This window comes from Rhipicephalus sanguineus, chromosome 5 (assembly GCF_013339695.2).
Source record: "Rhipicephalus sanguineus isolate Rsan-2018 chromosome 5, BIME_Rsan_1.4, whole genome shotgun sequence".
NCBI lineage: Eukaryota > Metazoa > Arthropoda > Arachnida > Ixodida > Ixodidae > Rhipicephalus > Rhipicephalus sanguineus.
The window spans coordinates 170267597-170290635 of record NC_051180.1 but is presented as its reverse complement, the minus strand read 5'-3'; the positions used below and the strand labels follow the sequence as shown (position 1 = coordinate 170290635).

The window sequence follows — 23039 nt, the reverse complement described above, 5'->3', positions numbered from 1 at the left end:
TGCCTCGTTGCAGTGGCTGCGCAGGGTCACTCTCGCTGTGAGGCGATGGACGCAACGGGCAGCGGCGGTGGTCCGAGGAAGGCGTCCAGCAAGCGCCAGCGTCTGAGCACGTGCTCCTCGAGCAGCGCGTCCAGAGGCGCCAACGAGTGCATCCACAGGGGCAGCCAGGACCAGGATCGAAGGAACGGCGGCAGCCAGCGAGGCCGGTGTCGCTGGGCCATGTTCAGCGCCACCAGTAACAGCGCGACCAGCAGTAGCGGCACGCCCACGGTGCTGAAGAGCGTGCTGCCTGTAGAAAATATAGGACGCGGGTGTTGTTGCTTATATAGTCTTTCCACAAACGTGGGAAGCTATTCGCTCCCGTGGTCATGAATTTCATGTGCGGTCGCTGCCCTCAGTGCTCTTGAGAGGATGCTCACTTGGAGAGTACGACATTCGACATTCAGTTATGCGACGAAACCCTCGGAGCTCTCGCCGATAGGGTCTGTAGACATTTACACTGTATTTACATTTGGACATCGGACAAGATGCTGGGTGACGTTGCGAGCAACCACGAAATTCAGGTCGCGCTAGCGCTAGATCGGGGAATCCGACTGCAGATTTGCGAATTTGGGGATGACGGTCCCAAGCCACTATGGTAGGTAACAGGTACGAGCACATATAACGTTCGGCAGCAAAATGTTGATTCAATGTGCTGTCTGAACCAAGTCTTAAGCTACTAGACTGAATAATAGAGTACAGTTGCCCTTAGGAATGCAGAACACGGCAGCCAGAGTGGGTACAGTATATGCAAGAATATTGACGAACGGCGTCCTTCCTGTTGCCAAGAACTATTGCGAGCTACACCACTGAAGACAAAGCTAATTAGAAAATAGCAGCAGACCACGCGCTGAGTAACTGCCTCCTCTATTATATTAGAGGAGCTGTAGACAGGCTGTGCGCCGATTACATATTAGCGCTAGTCGCGTGTACTTACAGCCAGCATATTTTATCACAGGGTTATAACTTTTTGCTTCTAATTGGTGAACTTTTTAGTCATTACTTGAAAAAATGCTAGAGGCCTGTGTGTTTATATTTAGCCGCAAGTTAAAGGGACACTGAAGTGAAACAATGAATCGGCTTAGATTGATAAAGTGCACTCTGAGAACTCTAATATTGTTAATTTCACCATCACAACTTTATTAGTAAAGGAAAAAAATCAAGGTCAAATATCCATTTTTAAATTTCGCGCCGAAATCTCCACGCGTGACGTCACGAATTTCAAAGTGCATTTGTCGTATTTTGGCGACATTGACTGAATGAAATTTCCTGAAACTTGGTATGTTGAGTCTATGGCCCCTCAGCAGACACCGTCAAAATCTATGTAGTCACGGCGTTTGGTGCGGGAAGTTCAAGGTGGCGTCGTCAGCCGTATTTCCGTCACGGAAATGCGTCAGCAAAATGAACGCCATCAGATGGCAAAGAAAAAACTACAAGATCCGCTGAGAGGAGTCGAACCCGCGACCTCTGGGTACGCGACGACGGCTGGCGGGCGTTTGGCCGACTGAGCTACCGCCAAACACATAACGGAGGCTACATGAACGCTCCTTTTATCTTTCACACTTTCCTCTCGCGGTGCTCTTGGATGGATGATATGAGTGTCCCCTTTATAACGGGGTTGGTATCATGTGTGCCACCAGGGTCGAAAAAAAAATCACAGCATATCCACGGAGTGAATGATGATGAGTGGGCGAAGCTGCGGAGGTTCATCGGTAAACCGTGAATCTTCCGTGAATTCTGCCCAGTACATCATCACCGACGTGAGATCGGGCGCGTTTATACTAAAGGTTCGATGAGTTATGACGACTTGCAGCGCACTTTAATTTTACATGTATGCTGTGAATTTTCATTGTTTAGAAAACCATTGCTTAGAAAACATCTGGCGTCTTTCGTTGAGCAGCTGGCGTCTTTTCGTTTTGCTTTAGAAACATCTGGCGTTCTTTCGTTTTGCTTTTACAAAACATCTGGCGTCTTTTGTTGGTTTATTTCATCAATCAACGGCGTTTTGAACAAAATTTTTATTGTTTAATCACGCACAGGAGAAATCTCACCAGGCACTACCTTGGAGGTAAAGAATGGCTGCTAATGGGAATGAGAGACAGAAGAAGTCGGCTTTTAGCTAACGCTGCGAATTTTTTATTGTTCAACAACGCACAGGAAAAATCTCCCACCGGCACCACCTTGCAGGTCAAAGCGTAAGAGTGGTTACATACTACGCTACGAGGGACGAACGGGTGCCGCTATAAGGAGCTTCGCCCCTAAAAAAGCTTCGTTGCCTCCGCCATTAGCTCCTACAACGCGCCGTTGCTACGACCATCCCATTCGGCGCGTTTCCAATAGGAGAAGTGTAATGTCAACGCTTTAACACACGACAAGGTGGCGGCTTTAGCCCAAGCCTCACTCTTAGCGTGCGTCCATATCGAAAAATACCTCTCCGACGCTCGCCTGGCTGTCGCACCGCGTTCCCCGCTCGCCCTGTGAGAATTAACGGCCAGGCTAGAGGGAAGACACGACGCTCGTCGCGTATCTCTTCGCGTTTCACAACGCTTTGAAGGCGTGCATATCGAGTATCAGTGTTTGCTATGTGCTTGTTGGTGTCATCATTGCGCGGGATTGTTGGGTAACAGGTGTCTCAGCTTGCGACTGCTTCTGCGCAGAGCTGATAGACGGAGCGATCAAGGCGACGGTGAGTTAAGGCAAATTTATATACATATATACAGAGGCGTTACATATTCGGCGCTGGGGCCGACAGCTTATTGGGCTCGCACAGCGGTGCGACGACGACCCGCGATTTCTTCGTTCGCTGTCTCGCTGTCTCTCTCTCTCCGCGCAGCTTGGTTCTTTTATAGCCCTGGGCGATCGCTTGTATCAGCCAGTAGCGCGAAGCCTCCAATCAGGAACCGCCGTTGGTCGCTGGCTCGAACCGGATCCGCGGGGAGGAGGGCTTGCCGCACGTTGCGGGAGAGATTTCCGTCGGTTGCGTCAGGCGCAGCGCCGGAGTTGCCGGGGATTGCGTAAGGCTCCCGCCTCGTTGCATCAGCTGGTGTTGACGCTGGTTGAGCCAGCCTCATCGCCGGAGTTGCCGGGGATTGCGTAAGACTCCCGCTTCGTTCCATCAGCGGGTGTCGACGCTGGTTGCGTCAGACGTTTTACCAGCTTGAATTCCTGGTCGAAGCAAGGAAGTTTGGGTTGGGAGCCCTGGCATAACAGCACCCCCGCCGCCAGACAATGCGCCGGAAAGACGAGCTGCTTCCACGTGGCTCGGATGCCGGGCGCGCTCGTTCGCCAGGTCCATCCAGGTTCACCTCCAGGGCCATGGGGACATTTGGCTCCACGCTTCGTTCCGTGAAGAGATCCCAGTCGCCAGGCCGGATCCCGGCTCCAGTGGCTTGTCGCCAAGATGTGTCGACTTGCTTTGCTCGTCTCTTCTGACGATCTTTCGTATCAGCACTTGTTGATCGTTCTGCAACTTGTCAAGAACGGTCCGACAACAGACAACACACGACACAAGCAAGTGCCCTCGGTCACCCCACAGAACACCAGACCTAAATAGAATAATATATTCCTAGCTACCTTTATGTCGAAATTTTGTTCCCTCTATATCAAGAGGCACATGTGGGACACCAAAACTCTTAAAAGCAGAACTCAAAATATTACACGTGTAACAAACGCAATGAAACAGAATTCAAAATAATGTTGGCCCCTTGAGATCACTCAGGATGGAAGCGCTCAGCTGAGGCCGCAATGCGGACAAAATTTTGCCCCAATTTGCCAGCGAAAAACCGAAAGGATAGCCGAAGACGGCACTGATTAGAACGCGCGACTTCAGTGCGTCTGCGTTCGCGTTTAGCTTTCCTTTCTTGTAACGAACGTTCAAGTTTTGCTGTTGGAGTATCATGCTCCACCTTAATAACCGGCCGCTTTTGGACGACATGTTATTCAACCAGGTTAGAGGACAGTGGTCCGTTTCGACCACAAACTTGGAACCGGAGACGTAACAGGCCAGCTTTTGAACGGCCCACACGAGGCAGGCACATTCCTTTTCAGAGGTACTATACGCCTCTTCCCTGCAGCTCAGTTTTCGACTTAAATACAAAACTGGTCTTTCGTGACCAGTGTCATCTTCCTGGCACAATATAGCTCCCATTCCGCGATCACTCGCGTCGCACTGAATGATAAAGCCCTTGGAAAAGTCGGGTGCCATGAGAACGGGTTTTTCGCTTAAGGATTGTTTAAGCTTGCAAAACGCATTCTCTTTCTCCGAGTCCCATGTCACTTTAACTGGCTCCGACTTTCGAAGTGCGTCAGTTAGAGGGCTGGCAATGGTAGAGTAGTTTTGCACATAATGCTGATAGTATCCCGCTAGTCCTAAGAAAGCCCTTATCTCAGACTTGGTGGTTGGTCGTGGATAGTTCACGACGGCGGCTACCTTGATCTCTGAAGGTCGACGCCGGCCACGCCCCACAACGTGTCCCAGGTAAGACACCTCGCCGCATCCTAGGTGACATTTAGCAGGTTTCGCTGTAAGACCCGCTTCTTTCAACTTGTTCAGCACGACTCGTAAATAGTCGACATGTTCTTCCCAGCTGTTCGAGAAGATGGCGACATCGTCGAGATACGGCAGTGCGAACTCGGACAGGCCATTAAGAACGCAGTCCATTAGACCCGAAAAGCAATAAGGCGCATTTTTCAGTCCAAAACTCAGCATAAGGGGACGATACGTTCCGAATGGAGAAACGAACGCGGCGTAGCGGCTAGCACGCTCGGTAAGAGGGACCTGCCAATAACCTCGCACGAGGTCTAGCGTGGAAATGTAGTTTGACTTTGACACTGTTTCCACCCTTTCCTCTAGATTTGGTATCGGATAGGTCTGGTCTCGAGTTATGGCGTTAAGGCGCCGATAATCGATGCATGGCCTAGGATCCTTTCCCGGCACTTGGACCAATATTAGAGGAGATGTATAGTCACTCTCACCCGGTACTATGACTCCCAACTCAAGCATTCTATCGATTTCCTCTTTCATGATCTGCTTCTGCACAGGGCAACATCGATATGGCTTACTACGGATTGGTTCCTCACATGTCAGCTCGATGTCGTGCTTAATAACCGTCGTTTTTTCCGGGACGGCTGGAAAACACGTCTTTAAACTCAGAAATAATCCTCCTCAAGTCCTCCTTCTGGTCTTGACTTAACCTTGGCTCCAGGTTCAACTGTTCCAACATCACCTCTGAACCCCTTTCGCTGACATCGCTAGAAGTCAGAATTTCTGCTCCTTCCTCCTCTGAAGCATTCAACAGCAGATTTACGACCGCCTGACGTTGAACATACGGTTTCATCAAGTTGCTGTGATAAATTTTGTTAGACCGCTTTCCTAATTTCACTTCGTAGTTGGTATCGGAAAGCTTCGATATTACTTTAGCGGGCCCCTCCCAATGAACCTCAAGCTTGTTCTTCTTGGAAGGCCGCAGCAACATTACCTGACTTCCCAATTCGAAGGTACGTTTTTTTGTTGATTTGTCGTAGTATTCTTTCGACAATACTTGCGCTGCCTTCATGTGGCTCTCCACAAGATCTTTTGTTTTTCCGAGCCTCTGAAGGAGGTCGAGAACATAAGCAACTACATTCGGGTCCTCATCATATCCCTCCCAGGATTCGCGTAGCATTCGCAAAGGTGTTCTTAAGCTCCGGCCATATACAAGCTCTGCGGGGCTAAAGCCAGTGCTCTCATGAGGAGCAGACCTCAAAGCAAACATAGCGGGAGGAATACATGCTTCCCAGTCGCATTTGTGCTCATAACAAAGAGCTCTCAGTATACGTTTCAGAACTGAATGCATACGCTCTACCGGATTAGATTGTGGGTGATGGATTGAACTGTGCATCACCTTGATTCCACATTTATCCAAAAAGGTAGAGGTAAGGCAACTGGTGAAGACGCTGCAATTGTCGCATTGAATTTCAGAAGGAAATCCGACACGCGCGAATATCGAGAGCAGAGCGTCCACGACGTGAGGAGAATTGAGCTCCCTAAGAGGTACCGCTTCTGGAAATTTCGTTGCCACACAGAGGGCAGTCAGTATGTATCAACAACCTTGCCTTGACTGCGGCAATGGCCCAACAATGTCGATAACTAGGCGCCGAAAAGGTTCTGTTATAACTGGCACAAGCTTCATGGGCGCCTTCCACTTGTCCGTGGATTTCCCCACCCTCTGACAAGTGTCGCAAGAGCGCACAAAGTCTTCGGTATCTTTCCAGCATTTCGGCCAGTAAAACTCAAGGGAAATCCTAGCCTTGGTCTTCTTCAAGCCGAGATGCCCTGCCCACGCGTTTTCGTGCGCAAGTTCCAATAGCTGGCGACGATACTTTTGCGGTATCAAGAGTTGCTCATACCTGCGACCTTGTACATCTGTGTAGCTACGATACAATAGCCCAGATTTCTCATAAAAAGAAACATTCTTTTTCTTTACTCCCAATTTTACGCTTTCCATTAGCGATTTTATCGAGATGTCTTCACGCTGCTCTCGAATGAGCGTCGCTCGATCAACCCTCGACAGCTCACACCAACTTTCAGCTACAGGCTTGAGCGTATTGCCCGCCTCGTCCAACGGCGCCACTTCGATTTCTCCGCCGACGGAGACGACGCTACCCGCTTCCGCTGCCGGCGGCTCGAGTAACCCACCCCGACAGTTTTCTGTCCGAGGCTCGCTCGACTCGCTGCCCAGGTCACGCAGCTCGGCCGCGTTTGCCGGTGGTGGCGTACTACATGGAACGAGATCAAGTTCCTGTGAAAGCTTCCGCGCTTGCGATCGCGTGATGGCCATGTACGCAACGCTGGGAAAGAACGATTTACCCTGATCTTTGAGAAGCTGCTCCGAGTTGTTCGAAAAAAGATAAGGAAAACAATCTGGGAGAGCAGCAGACACAGCCGCTTCGGTGTGAAGCTTACCGAAAAAGCCTTCAATGATCACCGTAGCGATCGGTAAGCAAGTGCTCTGCTCCTCGGCGACCTGCCTGATCCATGCGCATTCTCCTGTCAAGTCGTTCGGAGACACTAATGCAGGATGGACAACGTCCATAGTTGCCGCTGAGTCTCGAAGTGCTCGACACGTTTTCCCATTGACACTAATCTCCTGAATATACGGTTCTAACAACCGCATGTTCTTTTCTGATTCACGGATCGTTGCGAAAGCAACCTTTTCTTTACAATTTACCGCGATGTGCCCTTCTTTTTTGCAATTGTAACAGATTAGCGGCTTCCGTGACTCAAACGCCCGTGTAGTATCAGTGCGCTGTTTGGGAAGCTCACTCGACTTGTGCGCTTCCGTCTGCCCTTCTCTCACAGTCTCCTTCGTAAAAGACGGGTCTTTTCTGAAATTACGGTGCGGAGCAGGTTTGCGGTCATCAGGTTTTTTTGAAAAGCCCTCTTTTTTCTTAGCTTTTTCAACACGCACGGCCCTACTGTGCAAGTTTCTACGAGTGTAGTACTCTTCAGCTAACTCTGCTGCCTTGCTTAGCTGTACTTCTCCAAGCTTATCCTGCAGCCAAAGCTTGACATCATCTTCGATACAGCGGTAGAATTGCTCCAATGCTATGCACTCTACCACTTTATCGCGATCGTCATAGACATCTTCGCCCTTGAGCCATTCAATTAAATCGGCTTTAAGACGAAACGCGAAGTCAACGTGTGACTCATTCCCCCTTTTTGCATACCGGAACCTTTGCCGGAAAGCCTCGGGTGACAATTTATATCTTCTCAACAGGGCCTCCTTAACCTCGTCATAGCTCTCAAACGCCTCCCTCGACAAGCACGTTATCACGTCGGATACTTCCCCGGGGAGAAGAGCTAACAGGTTCTGTGCCCAAAGAGACCGCTCGATGCCATTTCTATCGCAGACGTGTTCGAACTTTACGAGATACTTCGCCATGTCCTCGCCCACTACGAACGGTGGCAGTTGGTCCCGAATTCTATGTCCACTAGCCTGAACCGTCGCAGAAGCTACGCTAGGCGCTTGCGAACACTGACGGAATACCAATTCTATTCTTTTCATCTCGAGGCGCTCTTCGCGTTCCTCGCGCTCGCGGCGTTCTTGCCTTTCCGTCTCTTCACGCTCACGAAGTTCTCGTTCTCGTCTTTCGGCCTCCTCGCGGCGTTCTTTGATATCCGCCCAGGCCTCATCGACTTCCTCAGCCGTTACTCCCTCCTTCTGCATGATCTCAAGGATCGCTTGCTTTCGCTTCGCACGGCCCAGAGTAAGGCCGAGTTCTTCACAAATTTCGATGAGTTCCTTCACTTTAAGGTTCTCCATCGTTCACACTAGCCTCTTGCTATTTGCCCTCGTTAGAATCTACTTGCCGTATCCCCTATAAGTCTACTAGAAAGACACGCAAGCAATTCTCAACCTGCCGTGTTTACGCCCTCCGCATTAACTTTGGTTTCAAAGCGCTCCGACTTGGCTCGAAACAATCAAAGCTCACTCCAATGCTTCACACAACCTTCTCTAAACTACGATAACCTGTGCTAGAGAAGTCTGGTGAACTGAAGGGAAAACATCAGGCACTCACCGCATCGAGGTAGCTGACGCCGGCCGATCCCGCAGCTGCCATCCACTGTTGGGAAACGGGTGTCTCAGCTTGCGACTGCTTCTGCGCAGAGCTGATAGACGGAGCGATCAAGGCGACGGTGAGTTAAGGCAAATTTATATACATATATACAGAGGCGTTACATATTCGGCGCTGGGGCCGACAGCTTATTGGGCTCGCACAGCGGTGCGACGACCACCCGCGATTTCTTCGTTCGCTGTCTCGCTGTCTCTCTCTCTCCGCGCAGCTTGGTTCTTTTATAGCCCTGGGCGATCGCTTGCATCAGCCAGTAGTGCGAAGCCTCCAATCAGGAACCGCCGTTGGTCGCTGGCTCGAACCGGATCCGCGGGGAGGAGGGCTTGCCGCACGTTGCGGGAGAGATTTCCGTCGGTTGCGTCAGGCGCAGCGCCGGAGTTGCCGGGGATTGCGTAAGGCTCCCGCCTCGTTGCATCAGCTGGTGTTGACGCTGGTTGAGCCAGCCTCATCGCCGGAGTTGCCGGGGATTGCGTAAGACTCCCGCTTCGTTGCATCAGCGGGTGTCGACGCTGGTTGAGCCAGCCTCATCGCCGGAGTTGCCGGGGATTGCGTAAGACTCCCGCTTCGTTGCATCAGCGGGTGTCGACGCTGGTTGCGTCAGACGTTTTACCAGCTTGAATTCCTGGTCGAAGCAAGGAAGTTTGGGTTGGGAGCCCTGGCATAACAGGATTCACTGTATGCGGTGACCAGGTATATCTTGGCAACTTCAGCTACCTCAAGGGTTAAATCATGAGCATGGGCGTTAGTTGTAGGTACGGAGATGTGCCTCTAGGCATCAACGTGAGTGCGTCCACATCAAGATGTGCTATATCTGCCAAACAACAATAGACATTGTACAAGCTCTCGCATACCAATGCACTATAAACAATCAACTATAGTCGGATACAACTTTAGAAGGCAGCGGCAGTTGCTCCTCAAAGGCGGATGAACACAAGCCTGCACCAATGGGCGCGCACTCGGGACTGACGTCATGAGCGGGACGGCCGGTGGCTCCGCCTTCGGAGAACATCGGCGCGTGCATGGGCGGGACTATTTCTTTAGTCGCGGAGGCGATCGGCTGCCGCGCTTCGGTCGTCTGGGCGGGGCCTCTCCTGCCTTCTAAAGTTGTATCCGACTATAGTTCTGTAACGACACGTTTCACTTTCGTGTTATACCGATTCCTATGACGGAGGGATGAGCCATCTTTTTCCTTTTGCACATTTTCTCGCTTACCAAGCGTCTTCTTGCGGCAAGAGTGTTGATTTTAGAGTCGTGAAAGAGTAATTTACTAATAATAGCAAAATCGTTTTTCTGTTTAGTGCCCCTTTAGAGAACTCCTCGTGGTCGAAATTTCCGGAGCCCTCCACTACGGCGTCTCTCGCAATCATATCGTGGCTTTTGGAATGTAATATCTAACATCCGAAAACCATGATATCCCAAGACATTTGAAAAAATATATTGCTACGTGGCGCCACAGATAACTCGAAACTCGATAGGGAAGAAGACGATGTCTGAGCTCTCGTGCAGACTGAGTTCCATCTTGTATGCCTGCCTGTTTTATCGATAGTAAACATATTTCTCAGACGCCTTTTCCCCGTAACATTTTGGTGGAGAGTGCGGGTCCTCCCAGAATCAACATCCACGACGATTCTACGCAGCGGACGTTCCTTGGCTGCCTCTACGATGGCTGATCACGACGAGAACGAGGATTCGTCGGTACCTTTCCCAAGCGTGTCTCGTCCAACCGCGCAGCGTCCGACAGCGTCGCATCCAGCCGTCACGAACCGCACCGTCGTTCTGACGACGCCACATGACCCAGGCACCTTTTCCGGCAACGACGACAAGGATGTCGAAAAATGGCTTCAGCTTTACGAACGGGTGAGCGCACTATACAACTGGGACCCGACGCTCATGTTGGCCAATATTCTATTTTACCTTGAGGGCACGGCCAAAGTCTGGTTTTCCAACCACGAGGAAGAAATCACGAGTTGGGAAAATTGCAAACACAAACTCATCGACCTCTTTGGCAAGCCCATTGGACGTCGTCGTTCGGCGCAGAAAGAACTCGCGTGCCGACTGCAGTCCTGCACCGAGTCATACGTGACATACATTCAGGATGTGCTCGCCCTCTGCCGCACGGTTGACGACAAAATGCCGGAATCCGAAAAGGTCGCGCACATCCTCAAAGGAATCGCGGATGATGCCTTCACTCTCCTCGTGTTCCGCAACTCTTCGACAGTGGACGACGTCATTAACGAATGCCGACGCTTTGAAGAAGCGAAAATTCGTCGTATTACTCCCCAATTTTCGCGTCTTCCCAACACGGCTGCCACATCTACCTGCGAAGACGCCCGTCTCCCTTCAGCCGCTGCTACTTCCGACAATATTGTGCGCATCGTCCGCCGTGAAATCGAGGCAGCATCTCCTATTGTTGATCATGCCCGTGCCACTGACGATTCTCGTGCAACGATTTCTTTAATACAGACCGTTGTGCGCCAGGAACTGGCCAACGCCGGACTACAGACGCTCTGCCCAATTAACAGACCCGACCAATTACCTAGTGTACCTGATATGTCCCGCGGTCCGTACAACCGTCCACGTTACCGGAACTCGGCTGAATGGCGAACCTCCGATGACAGACCTATCTGCTTCTGCTGCGGACGAGTCGGCCACATTTCACGTCATTGCCGTAATTCCTGGAATTGGCAGCCATGGCCGCACTACGCCAACGCCCGGCGCCCACCTACTGGTTCCCGCATGCCAATACACGTTGACCACGACAATGCTTCGCTACCCATGCCCGCTCGACCAAACCGCTCGCCGTCGCCATCCGGCGTGAACTTTGGACTTTGCTCGCAAGTACTGCCCCGAGGAATATGCCTTGCAACACTTGCCCCGGCCGGCGACTACCAAATTTCCGCCTTAACAGAGGGTACACCGTCACCTGCCAGTCTTGAGTTGGGCACTACACGAGATGGCATAACGAAAATGATCGCATCTGATCTCCCTGCCGAGCATGTGCACGCGCTTCGTGGCCTTCTTGCGTCGTATCAAGACATCTTTGATCTCCACGACCGACCACTAGGCCAAACGACCGTCGTAAAGCATCGGATTAACACCGGCGATGCAAATCCGGTACATCGGCGGCCCTATCGGATATCCTCCACCGAACGCCACGTGATCCAGAAAAAAGTCGACAAGATGCTTGCTCGGAACATCATTGAGCCTTCTTCAAGCCCCTGGACTTCGCCTGTCGTCGTCGTCAAAAAGAAAGATAACAGTTGGCGTTTCTGTGTCGACTACCGGAATCTTAACAAGGTAACGAAAAAAGACGTGTATCCCCTGCCACGGATAGATGACGCCCTTGACTGCCTTAGTGGAGCAAATTATTTTTCTTCCATCGACCTCCGTTCTGGCTACTGGCAGATAGCAGTTGATGACATGGACCGTGAAAAGACAGCGTTCATAACTCCCGACGGACTCTATCAGTTTAAAGTAATGCCGTTCGGATTATGCAATGCCCCAGCTACATTCGAACGAATGATGGACGCTCTCCTTCACGGTTTTAAATGGTCAATCTGCTTGTGTTACCTTGATGACGTCATGGTCTTCTCACCGACTTTCGAAACCCACCTCGAGCGTCTCTCGATCATTCTTTCTGTTTTCCGCAAGGCAGGGCTTCAGTTAAACTCGTCCAAATGTCACTTCGGCCGCTGCCAACTCACTGTCCTCGGTCACCTTGTTGATTCTTCTGGTGTTCGTCCCGACCCTGAGAAAATCCGCGCAGTCAAAGATTTCCCTCTGCCGACCTCCGCGAACGACGTTCGGAGCTTTCTGGGCCTCTGCTCCTACTTTCGCAGATTTGTGCAGAATTTCGCTCACGTCGCGCGCCCACTCACGGAACAACTGAAGAAAGATGTGACTTTTGTATGGGGACCTGAACAAGCCAGAGCATTCGCTGAACTGACCACCAGACTTACGACGCCACCGATTCTCGGCCACTTTGATATATCCGCTCCAACCGAAGTGCGCACCGACGCAAGTGGCCATGGAATCGGAGCAGTTATGGCACAAAGACAGCATGGCTGCGAGCGCGTCATCGCATACGCTAGCCGCCTCTTATCGCCAGCGGAACGAAATTAATCACTGAACGCGAATGCCTTGCGCTCGTCTGGGCAGTGGGTAAATTTCGGCCATATTTGTATGGACGGCCATTCACAGTTGTAACTGACCATCACGCCTTATGCTGGCTGTCGTCCTTAAAGGATCCTAGTGGACGTCTCGGCCGGTGGGCTCTACGGCTACAAGAATATTCGTACACAGTCGTTTACAAATCGGGCCGCCACCATGAAGATGGCGACTGCTTGTCGCGTCATCCAGTCGACCCACCGGACGTTTCTGAGAGCGGCGAGTCTACTTGCGTGTTGGCACTGTCCGCCTTCGGCAACCTCGGAGATGAGCAACGTCGTGATCCTCACTTGAGATATATCATCCTTCGGCTTACTGGTCCCACAACTCCTCCATCTCTCCGTATGTTCCTGCTCCGAGACGGCGTATTATATCGCTACAGCATGCATCCTGACGGACCTGAGCTGCTACTGGTCATACCCCAACATATGCGTCAGACTGTCCTCGCGTAGTTACATATGACATCCCAATGGCTGGTCACTTGGGGGTCTCAAGAACTTATGACCGTGTTCGACGTCGCTTCTTTTGGCCTGGTATGTACCGATCCGTCCACCGTTACGTCGCTTCTTGTAAATCCTGTCAGCACCGCAAAAAGCCAACAACCCTTCCAGCGGGACGCCTTCAGCCCATTCAGATACCATCGGAACCATTTTATAGGGTAGGTCTTGACCTACTTGGACCTTTCCCTTTATCGGTCAGTGGGAACAAGTGGATAGCAGTCGCCACGGACTACACCACTCGGTATGCCATCACGCGGGCCCTTCCTACCAGTTGTGCAACCGACGTCGCCGACTTTCTCCTAGAAGACGTCATACTACATCACGGCGCCCCTCGACAACTACTTACCGATCGGGGTCGCTACTTCCTATCCCAGGTTATACAAGACATATTGCATTCTTGCGCTACAAGACACAAGTTCACAACAGCCTATCACCCTCAAACCAACGGGCTCACAGAACGGCTAAATCGAACTATCACAGAAATGCTCGCCATGTACGTTTCCCCCGACCATCATGACTGGGACGCGGTCCTGCCATTTGTGACATTTGCCTATAATACGTCTCGACATGATACTGCAGGTTTCTAGCCTTTTTTTCTCATGTATGAACGAGAACCCACGCTACCTTTTGACACGCTCCTTCCTACCGTTACCCACACATCGGACTACGCCCGCGATATTATCTCTAGAGCTCTACAGGCACGTGAAATTGCTCGCCTGCGTCTTAGTGATTCGCAAGACCGCCAACAACTGCTCTACAATGCCCGCCACCGCGATGTCAACTTCCAGCGTGGTGACACGGTCCTTCTCAGCACGCCATCACGGCGAGTTGGCCTGTGCGAAAAGCTGACTTCGCCATACTCGGGTCCGTACCGTGTCGTGCGCCAAGTTACCGACGTGACCTATGAAATTGAACCACTTCACAGCACCAGCGCGCGCTCGTGTTCTGACGTTGTCCACGTCTCTCGGCTGAAGCGATACCACTCGGACCAACCGAGCACCGAGACGGTGCCTTCGCCGCCGGGGGTGATGCTACGTGGCGCCACAGATAACTCGAAACTCGATAGGGAAGAAGACGATGTTTGAGCTCTCGTGCAGACTGGGTTCCATCTTGTATGCCTGCCTGTTTTATCGATAGTAAACATATTTCTCAGACGCCTTTTCCCCGTAACAATAATGACAATTACTCGAATCTCAACAGTCAGTCATAATGTTGTAGGTCGCCTCAAATAACCTCCGAATCAAGCAGTTATTTCGTGCTCAAATTGAAATAGACGCGCTCCGCTACTCGAGCGCTTCCAGAGGAACTTTGATGGATACGCGGCGACATTTTGTCGCCGCTTCGTACAGTTATAGCATAGGGACAGGTGAAGTTTATCCCTATACTATATAACTTGACTCCTCGGGACAAACCATCGAGTCCTTCTGACGTATATTGGCAAAACGAAGCCTTAGTTTGCATATTTGATTGCTTATGCCGATAGGCCAAATTGAAAAAAATTTGCGCAGCTCGCACTGAGGCGCGCATGGCTAGGTCACAGCAGAGCTGGTCCTGGCTTGGCTAGGCTTTTACCCTCTGACCTTCTCTAATATACCCCTACATTGTATACTATACATGGCTATGCGTGACTTTTCTTTCTATCTTTTTTTGTATCTGTTTCTATATTTCTTTATCTCGCTATTTCTTTGTCTTCCTATCTCTTTCTTCCCTTTCTTTCTCTCTATTTCGCTCTTTCTAGTTCCTTCTATGTCTCTCTCTTTCTCTGTAGTCGTTCTGTTGCCTTTTTTCTTAGCTTTATTTCAATCTTACTTTCGCTTTCTACCTCTCTCTCTGTGTACTCATTCTTCCCTTCTCATTTTACTCCTCCCCACCCTCCTTTCCCTTTCCCACCCCTTGCGATACTCCACTATACAAGGCTATGCAATGCTCTGCTAGTGTGCCTGGATAGCCACGCTCGCCTTGGGATTTTGGGCATACGCTGGTTGGAATCTTGCCTCGCCAAGAAACTTCTTCCCCGAGAATCTCTCTTTCTCTATTATTATTTCTCTCTCTGCACTCGTCGTCTCGCCCATCAGAGTTATTGCATCCCGCGCCGGAGAAATGGGCGCGGGTTCATGATGATGATAATTTCTGTTTCGTTCTGCACGGACTTACGGTCGGCTTAAAGGGGTCATGAAGCACCCCTTGGGCTTGTTGAAAAAACACATCCTGCGGAAAGCTGACACGGCTACGAACTGCTCTGCCAAATATTACAGTCGTGCGCGCCGCGTAATGGCCACAAGCGGAGCGCGAAGATGCCGTTTCCCCAGGCACCCTCTTTTCAAACAGAGGCCGGTTCTCACTCTCGTCGGTGGGCGGGGCGTCTGTCCGTTTGCGTCGCGGATCTGTCAGTTTACGTCGCAAGAGACATAGCATGCTTATTGGCCGATAGCCGACGTAAATCGAGAGCGGCGTTCGGATCAGATGCGCTTCTTGCCGCGGGGTGCCGCCACTTGCTGGCGCCGCACTCCTCAGTACACGGTAGCCGCACTCGCGCAAGCGAATCACAGCGGGAGAGCGATCGCGTTTCATGACGCGCGCTGACGTAACTTCTTTCCCCCATGCCATCCTTCCCTGTCTAGGTTCCAGTGCGCTCGTCGGCACGAGAAAAGAGAGAAAGCGCTGGGAGCGTGCGCCAAACCCCCGTAACTCTGCTGATTCTTGACGGATTCGAGAAATTTTTGCGGCAATCGATTCGGGAGGCAGTAAACTCCGATACTGAGTTCATTAGATCATTACTTGGAAAAGTGGTTCATGACCCCTTTAAACAGATCCGCGGTTAGAATAAACAGTCATTTCGCTGACACATCATTACTAACGTGCCGAAAACGTTCGAGGCTTGCACTCTCACCGGCGAACGAGAGGACGAGAGCGAGCAGCGGCAGCGTGATGAACACGAGCAGCAGGTAGGCGACGGCGAACCAGCGGTACTGGGCGGCCGTGGCGGCGATGAGCTGCGCCAGCGGCAGCGGGAACCGCATGAACGGCACCGGGTAGAAGAGCAGCGCGCCGTACACGTTGAAGAAGCTGTGGCACAGCGCCAGCTGCAGGGTGTCGGGAGTGGGATCGCCCGCGAGCGCCGCCAGCAAGCCCGTGCTGGTGGTGCCGATGTTGGCGCCGACGAGCACAGGGTAGGCGCGGTGCAGGCCGGCCACGCGGTCGCCCGCCGATGCGGCGACGAGTGCCAGGGCCGAGCTGAGCGCCGTGCTGCTCTGCATCACCAGGGTGGCCAGCAAGCCCAGGCAGAGGCAGGCGTAGCCCTCCAGCAGGCCCTGGATGGATGGGTTCATATATGGCTGTAAAAGGTTTACTCCGACTTAACAAAACAGTTATTTAGGCGAAAGCCTTAGATGCCTCATCAAACGCGGAAATTGACCGTCGTCGGCGTCGGCGTCTCGCGTCGGCGGCGTCCGCACGAGTGATGCAAAAAGCATCATCACGTGATTATGTCACCATATGACGTCATCATCATGTCACAGATCGTCAAAGTTTGTGACATGACGTCATCATGTTGCCACATTGAAGTGACATTAGTTGATGACGTCATCAACTGACCGTCTAGTAGTCAAAGGTGGCCCGATCACGGAGGCAATGCAAAACCAGGTGATGTTAATACCTCCGAGCCTGGAGGCAGTTCAAGTACCACGTTAATTGCAGAACGCTTTTGGAGGGAACCTGGAAATGATCCATACATCGAATGAGAGTGGAGGCTTTCGCCTTCGACTCGTCTTAGCCGAGTGCATAAGGGACCCTGTGAGTTTTAGCAAAACAACATGACGTTTCTCTAGTCAAAACGTACGGTAGGGGGCCGCAGTTCTAAGCCGACTCGTCGCGACGAATGAACCACGATTCCACGAGTTTTCTTTTCCCCCACCTTCGTACCCGAGCCAGCGTCGTCGCACGTATGTATTGTATGTATGTATTGTGAGCATTATTCATGCGCTTCATCTTCTCATCTGTATATACTCATCATCACTACTCTGGCCTGGGTTGTGGGGCTCTCGCTCGGTGAATAAAAAGAAGGGTTGTTGTGCGACCTAAACGTTGCTTCACAAGTGGTGGAGAGTGCTGTCCGGTCCCCTAGTCCTCTCCCTCCAGCGGTTCCTCGTCATCTTCAGCTAGAAAACATCCCTGGAGCTACGTTCGGGTCGCCGCCTATACAACCAGCACTCGGCCATGTCTCGAGACGACCCGACCAACGCGACTCCATCAACACCGCCTGCGCCCGTGGGAATCCCTTCTTGGACTGTCACCACCCCTCAAAAGGATCCACCGATGTTCGCTGGCCTTCGCGGGGAAGACGTTGAGGACTGGTTGGAGCAGTACGACCGCGTGAGTGCGCTTAACCACTGGGACGCTTCTGCGAAACTGTCCCGCGTCCCTTTCTATCTGACAGGGGTTGCCAAGACTTGGTTTTTCAACCACGAACTGGATTTCGCAGACTGGACCACCTTTAGGCAGCAGCTCCGTCAGATCTTTGCGAACCCTTCTGTCCGTTCAGACATCGCTAAACGGAAGCTTTCTGAGCGTGTCCAACAGTCTGGTGAGTCGTACACTTCGTACATCGAAGACGTCCTCGCCCTTTGCCGCCGTGTCGACAGCTCCATGGCGGAGAATGACCGCGTTCGCCACCTGCTCAAAGGCATAGACACCATGGCCTTCAACGCTCTCGCTGCAAAGAACCCCACCACAGTTGCAGATATCACCACTACCTGTCAGCGCCTCGACGATCTTCAACTTCTACGCTTGCAACCTGACACGCCTGGTCTCAGGGCAACCAACGACAGCGACCTGCGTGCGCTGATTCGCTCTATTATCCGCGAGGAACTGCAACTACAAACTGCGTCGTGTTCTCTAGAGCTCCGCACGACGCCTCCTGGAGGCAGCCTCCGCAACATCGTGAGGGAGGAACTGGCGTCCATGACGCGCATGCAAGTCCCGAGCCCGCATCCCACACCAACGCCCACCTACGCTCAGGTTGCCGCTCTCGCATCACCTTCCCAACAGCCAACGCAGCATGGGTCAACAATGGCTGCTTCGCTCAATGCTCTCTCACCGAGGGCCATGCCTCAGTCTTTCAACGCCTGGCGTCCACCTCGACCGGTTTGCTATTATTGCGGAATCCGCGGCCACATTTCAAGGTTCTGCCGACGACGTCAACAACATGAAAGGCACGGCTATGACGATTTTGAAAGGGACGAGTTTGCCCCTGTTCCCCAAAATCGCCACTCATACCAGCTTTACCCACGTCGCTCACAATCTCCGCAGAACTTCGATACAGCCGGTATTTTCCGTTCCTCGCGTCGCCGCTCTCCATCGCCCATGCGGCGCTCCTCTTCTCCCCTTCGTCCAGCTACCACGGTAACTGATCATCGCCCGGAAAACTAAACAGTGCAGCTTCAGGAGGGGAAGCTGCTTCTTACGGACTACATCAAACTCCTCCGGAACGACCCTCAAATGTACTGTCAGTGTGTGTTGAAGGTATATGGACCGAAGCCTTGGTCGACACGGGTGCGTCGCTTTCAGTTATTAGTGTCGACCTTTGTTCTAGATTGCGAGAAGTGAAGACGCCGTATGATGGTCCTCCCCTTCGCTGTGCTAATGCAGTTTTTGTTCGGCCCTCTGGTGTTTGCACAGTGCGAGTTTTTATTGAGGGCATTCTTCACCACATACAGGTTGTCGTTCTGCCTTCTTGTACTAACGCGCTCATTTTGGGTTGGGACTTCCTCTCCTCAGCTTCAGCGGTGATATCTTGCCGTCAGAGAGTCATTCACATGAGAGACACTGCGCTTTCGTCAGATATCGATGCTCATAGCCTGCGCTTCGTCACGGCTGCTGATTGCTTTATTCCTCCAGGTCATGAGCATATTCTAACGCTAACATCTGATACGATCATTAATGGTGATGTATTCCTCGCACCGTGCGGGCGTTCCATATCTGGTAGCCTTACCTTTGCTCCTAGCCTGGTGCGGTTTCACGATGGTAGAGCGTTGGTCACGGCAGTTAACCCTACTTCTTTGCCTGTTGCTCTGCCCCAGGGCACCTCTGTGACTTGCTTTACTGACACCGAACCACTTTCTCTGGTGCCCCACCACGCCGAACCGCCATCTTTATCTACCAGTACCAATGACCATGCTACAACGGCTGCTTTAACTGCCACAATAAATCCCGATCTCACGGCGGCGCAAAAGGAAGCACTTTTCGCCCTACTTCAAAAACACAGCGCTTCGTTTGATATCCATTCAAAGCTCCTGGGCCGCACTTCCGTTGCAGTGCATCGCGTTGAAACCGAAGGCAATTCAATTGTACGCCGCCGCCCATATCGTGTGTCTTCCGCTGAGCGAAAAATAATCGAGGACAACGTTGCCGACATGCTCAAACGGGACGTCATCCGGCCATCGTCCAGCTCTTGGTCATCACCTGTAGTGTTGGTCCGGAAGAAGGACGGTTCTGTGCGATTCTGCGTCGATTATCGAGCGCTTAATGAGATCACGCGCAAAGACATGTACCCGATGCCACGAATAGACGACGCACTTGACTCTCTCCAGGGCGCTGAATTTTTCTCCAGCCTCGATCTCCGTTCTGGGTATTGGCAAATACCTATGCACGAAGCGGACAAGGATAAGACGGCATTTGCAACACCAGACGGGCTGTATGAATTCAACGTCATGCCTTTCGGTTTATGTAATGCTCCTGCCACGTTTGAACGCATGATAGACACAGTTCTTCGCGGCCTTAAGTGGAAAACATGTCTCTGTTATCTAGACGACATCGTTATTTTTTCTACCACTTTTCGTCAGCATCTTGAGCGCTTGGACGAAGTTTTGACGTGTATCTCGAACGCTGGACTACAGCTAAACACGAAGAAATGCCATTTCGCCAGCAAGAAGATCAGAGTGTTGGGCCACCTTGTCAGCAAAGACGGCGTTCGGCCGGATCCTGACAAGCTTGCTGCCGTGATGAGCTTCCCTTGTCCAGGAAATCAAAAACAACTACGGAGTTTTCTAGGCCTGGCGTCCTACTTCCGCCGCTTCATCAGCCATTTTGCTGCCATCGCGTCGCCACTGCACAAGCTGCTGACGTCCGGATCTGCCTTCACTTGGACCGCCGACTGCGAGCGTGCTTTTCAAGCTCTTAAGCATGCCTTAACATCCGACCCCGTTCTGTGTCACTTCGACGAGAACGCACCTACTTGCTTGCACACCGACGCTAGCGGCTATGGGATCGGTGCAGTTCTTCTACAGCGGGATGCCACTTCACGAGAGAGAGTTGTTGCTTATGCCAGTCGTGCTCTCACGGCTGCCGAACAAGACTACTCGATAACAGAGCAGGAATGTCTCGCCGTCGTTTGGGCCATACAAAAATTTCCACCATATCTGTACGGACGCCACTTCACAGTAATTACAGATCATCACGCCTTATGCTGGCTATCTTCTCTGAAAAACTTGTCTGGTCGCCTGGGTCGTTGGGTACTCCGCCTGCAAGAGTACAATTTTGACGTCGTCTACAAGTCTGGCAAAAAACACCAAGATGCTGACGCTCTCTCTCGCTGCCCCCTGCCACTACCATCGTCGAGTACGCTTGTCCATCGCGCGTCCCGTGATGGCGACGATGCGTCACCCCTTACGTTATCCCAACTAGGGGTTACTGACACGCTGGCTTCTAATCACTAAGCTCAATTCGCCTCCCGCCAGCGTAATGATCCATACTGCAATCGCATTATCGAACGCTTAAGTGGCAGATTGCCTCCGCCTAATGCCAGATTGCGTCGACAACTACGACAATTCAAGCTCAACAACAATGTTCTACATCGTTACGTTTATACTACCGATGGACACCGATGGGTTCCAGTTCTTCCACGTTCGCTACATCACCAAGTCCTCGAAGCCTTTCACGACGACCCATGTGCAGGCCACTTGGGGTTCCACAAAACATACAGCCGCGTCAGGAGACGTTTCTTCTGGCCTGGCCTCTCTACCTTTGTGGCCAAGTACGTTTCATCTTGCCCTCGGTGCCAACGACGGAAGCGACCTACATCGTGTCCTGCTGGCCTGTTACAGCCCATCCCGTGTCCCGAGACACCTTTCGCCATCGTTGGAATCGATCTAGTCGGACCTTTCCCAATCACACCAGCAGGTCATCGATGGATCGTGGCAGCTGTTGATCACCTGACACGGTACGCAGAGACTGCTCCTCTACGTACTAGTTCTGCCTCAGATGTTGCCGATTTCTTTCTAAACGCCATTGTGTTGCGTCATGGGGCACCTCGCGTCCTGCTGAGTGATCGCGGCAAGACTTTCCTGTCCACCATCATTGAAGACCTACTGCGGACTTGTGGCACAGTGCATAAGACGACTTCAGCCTACCACCCTCAAACAAATGGGTTGACAGAGAGATTTCATCGAACACTAACAGATATGTTATCCATGTATATCGGACCAAACCACGACAACTGGGATACAATTTTGCCATTTGTGACGTTCGCCTACAACACCGCTGTCCAACGAACTACTGGTTACTCTCCTTTCTACCTCGTGTATGGCCGCTCACCGACATTCACCATCGACGTCTCTTTCTTGAATACTCCAAATAACGCCTCGACAACCATATCCGAGCAGTTCATCTCAAGACTTCGCGAATGTCGGCAACGTGCTCGCCTCAATACAGAAGCCAGTCAGCAAGATCGCAAACAACGTTACGATAGTTCTCATCGCGACGTCACCTTCAGTCCTGGGGATGAAGTGCTGCTTTGGACGCCTATTCGTACCCCAGGATTGTGCGACAAGTTCCAGTCACGCTTCATTGGACCATATATAATTATAGAACAAACTTCTCCTGTGAACTATCGTGTTACTCCCGCCGAGCTTCCTTCGGATCGCCGTTGCCGTGGTGCTGAACTAGTTCATGTTTCGCGTTGGAAGCCATTCGTTCGACGTCCCTTTTCCACCTAAGCCGCGGCCGGGCTGGCCGCTCGCGCGCGGGGAGGAAAATTAGTGTGAGCATTATTTATGCGCTTCATCTCATCTGTATATACTCATCATCACTACTCTGGCCTGGGTTGTGGGGCTCTCGCTCGGTGAACAAAAAGAAGGGTTGTTGTGCGACCTAAACGTTGCTTCACAGTATGTATGTACGTATGTATGTATGTATGTATGTATGTATGTATGTATGTATGTATGTATGTATGTATGTATGTATGTATGTATGTATGTATGTATGTATGTATGTATTTAAAGGGGTCATGAACCACTTTTCCAAGTAATGATCTAATGACCTTAGTATCGGAGTTTACTGCCTCCCGAATCGATTGCCGCAAAAATTTCTCGAATCCGTCAAGAATCAGCGGAGTTACGGGGGTTTGGCGCACGCTCCCAGCGCTTTCTCTCTTTTCTCGTGCCGACGAGCGCACTCGAAGCTAGACAGGGAGGGATGACACGGGGGAAAGAAGTTACGTCAGTGCGCGTCATGAAACGCGATCGCTCTCCCGCTGTGATTCGCTTGCGCGAGTGCGGCTATCGTGTACTGAGGAGTGCGGCGCCGGCAAGTGGCGGCACCCCGCGGCAAGAAGCGCATCTGATCCGAACGCCGCTCTCGATTTACGTCGGCTATCGGCCAATAAGCATGCTATGTCCCTTACGACGTAAACTGACAGATCCGCGACGTAAACTGACAGACGCCCCG

At 51.8% G+C, this 23039-nt stretch overlaps 1 protein-coding gene across 1 annotated transcript; it reads right to left on the bottom strand.

Moving 5' to 3' along the window:
• LOC125758656 (sodium-dependent phosphate transport protein 2C-like) lies at positions 1-16648 on the bottom strand. Its single transcript, XM_049416086.1, has 2 exons — positions 16210-16648; positions 1-289 (listed from the first exon to the last, which is right to left on the bottom strand). The coding sequence occupies exons 1-2, from the start codon at positions 16646-16648 to the stop codon at positions 27-29; spliced, it is 702 nt and encodes a 233-aa protein (XP_049272043.1). The 3' UTR covers positions 1-26.
• Between the last annotated feature and the right edge of the window lie 6391 nt (positions 16649-23039).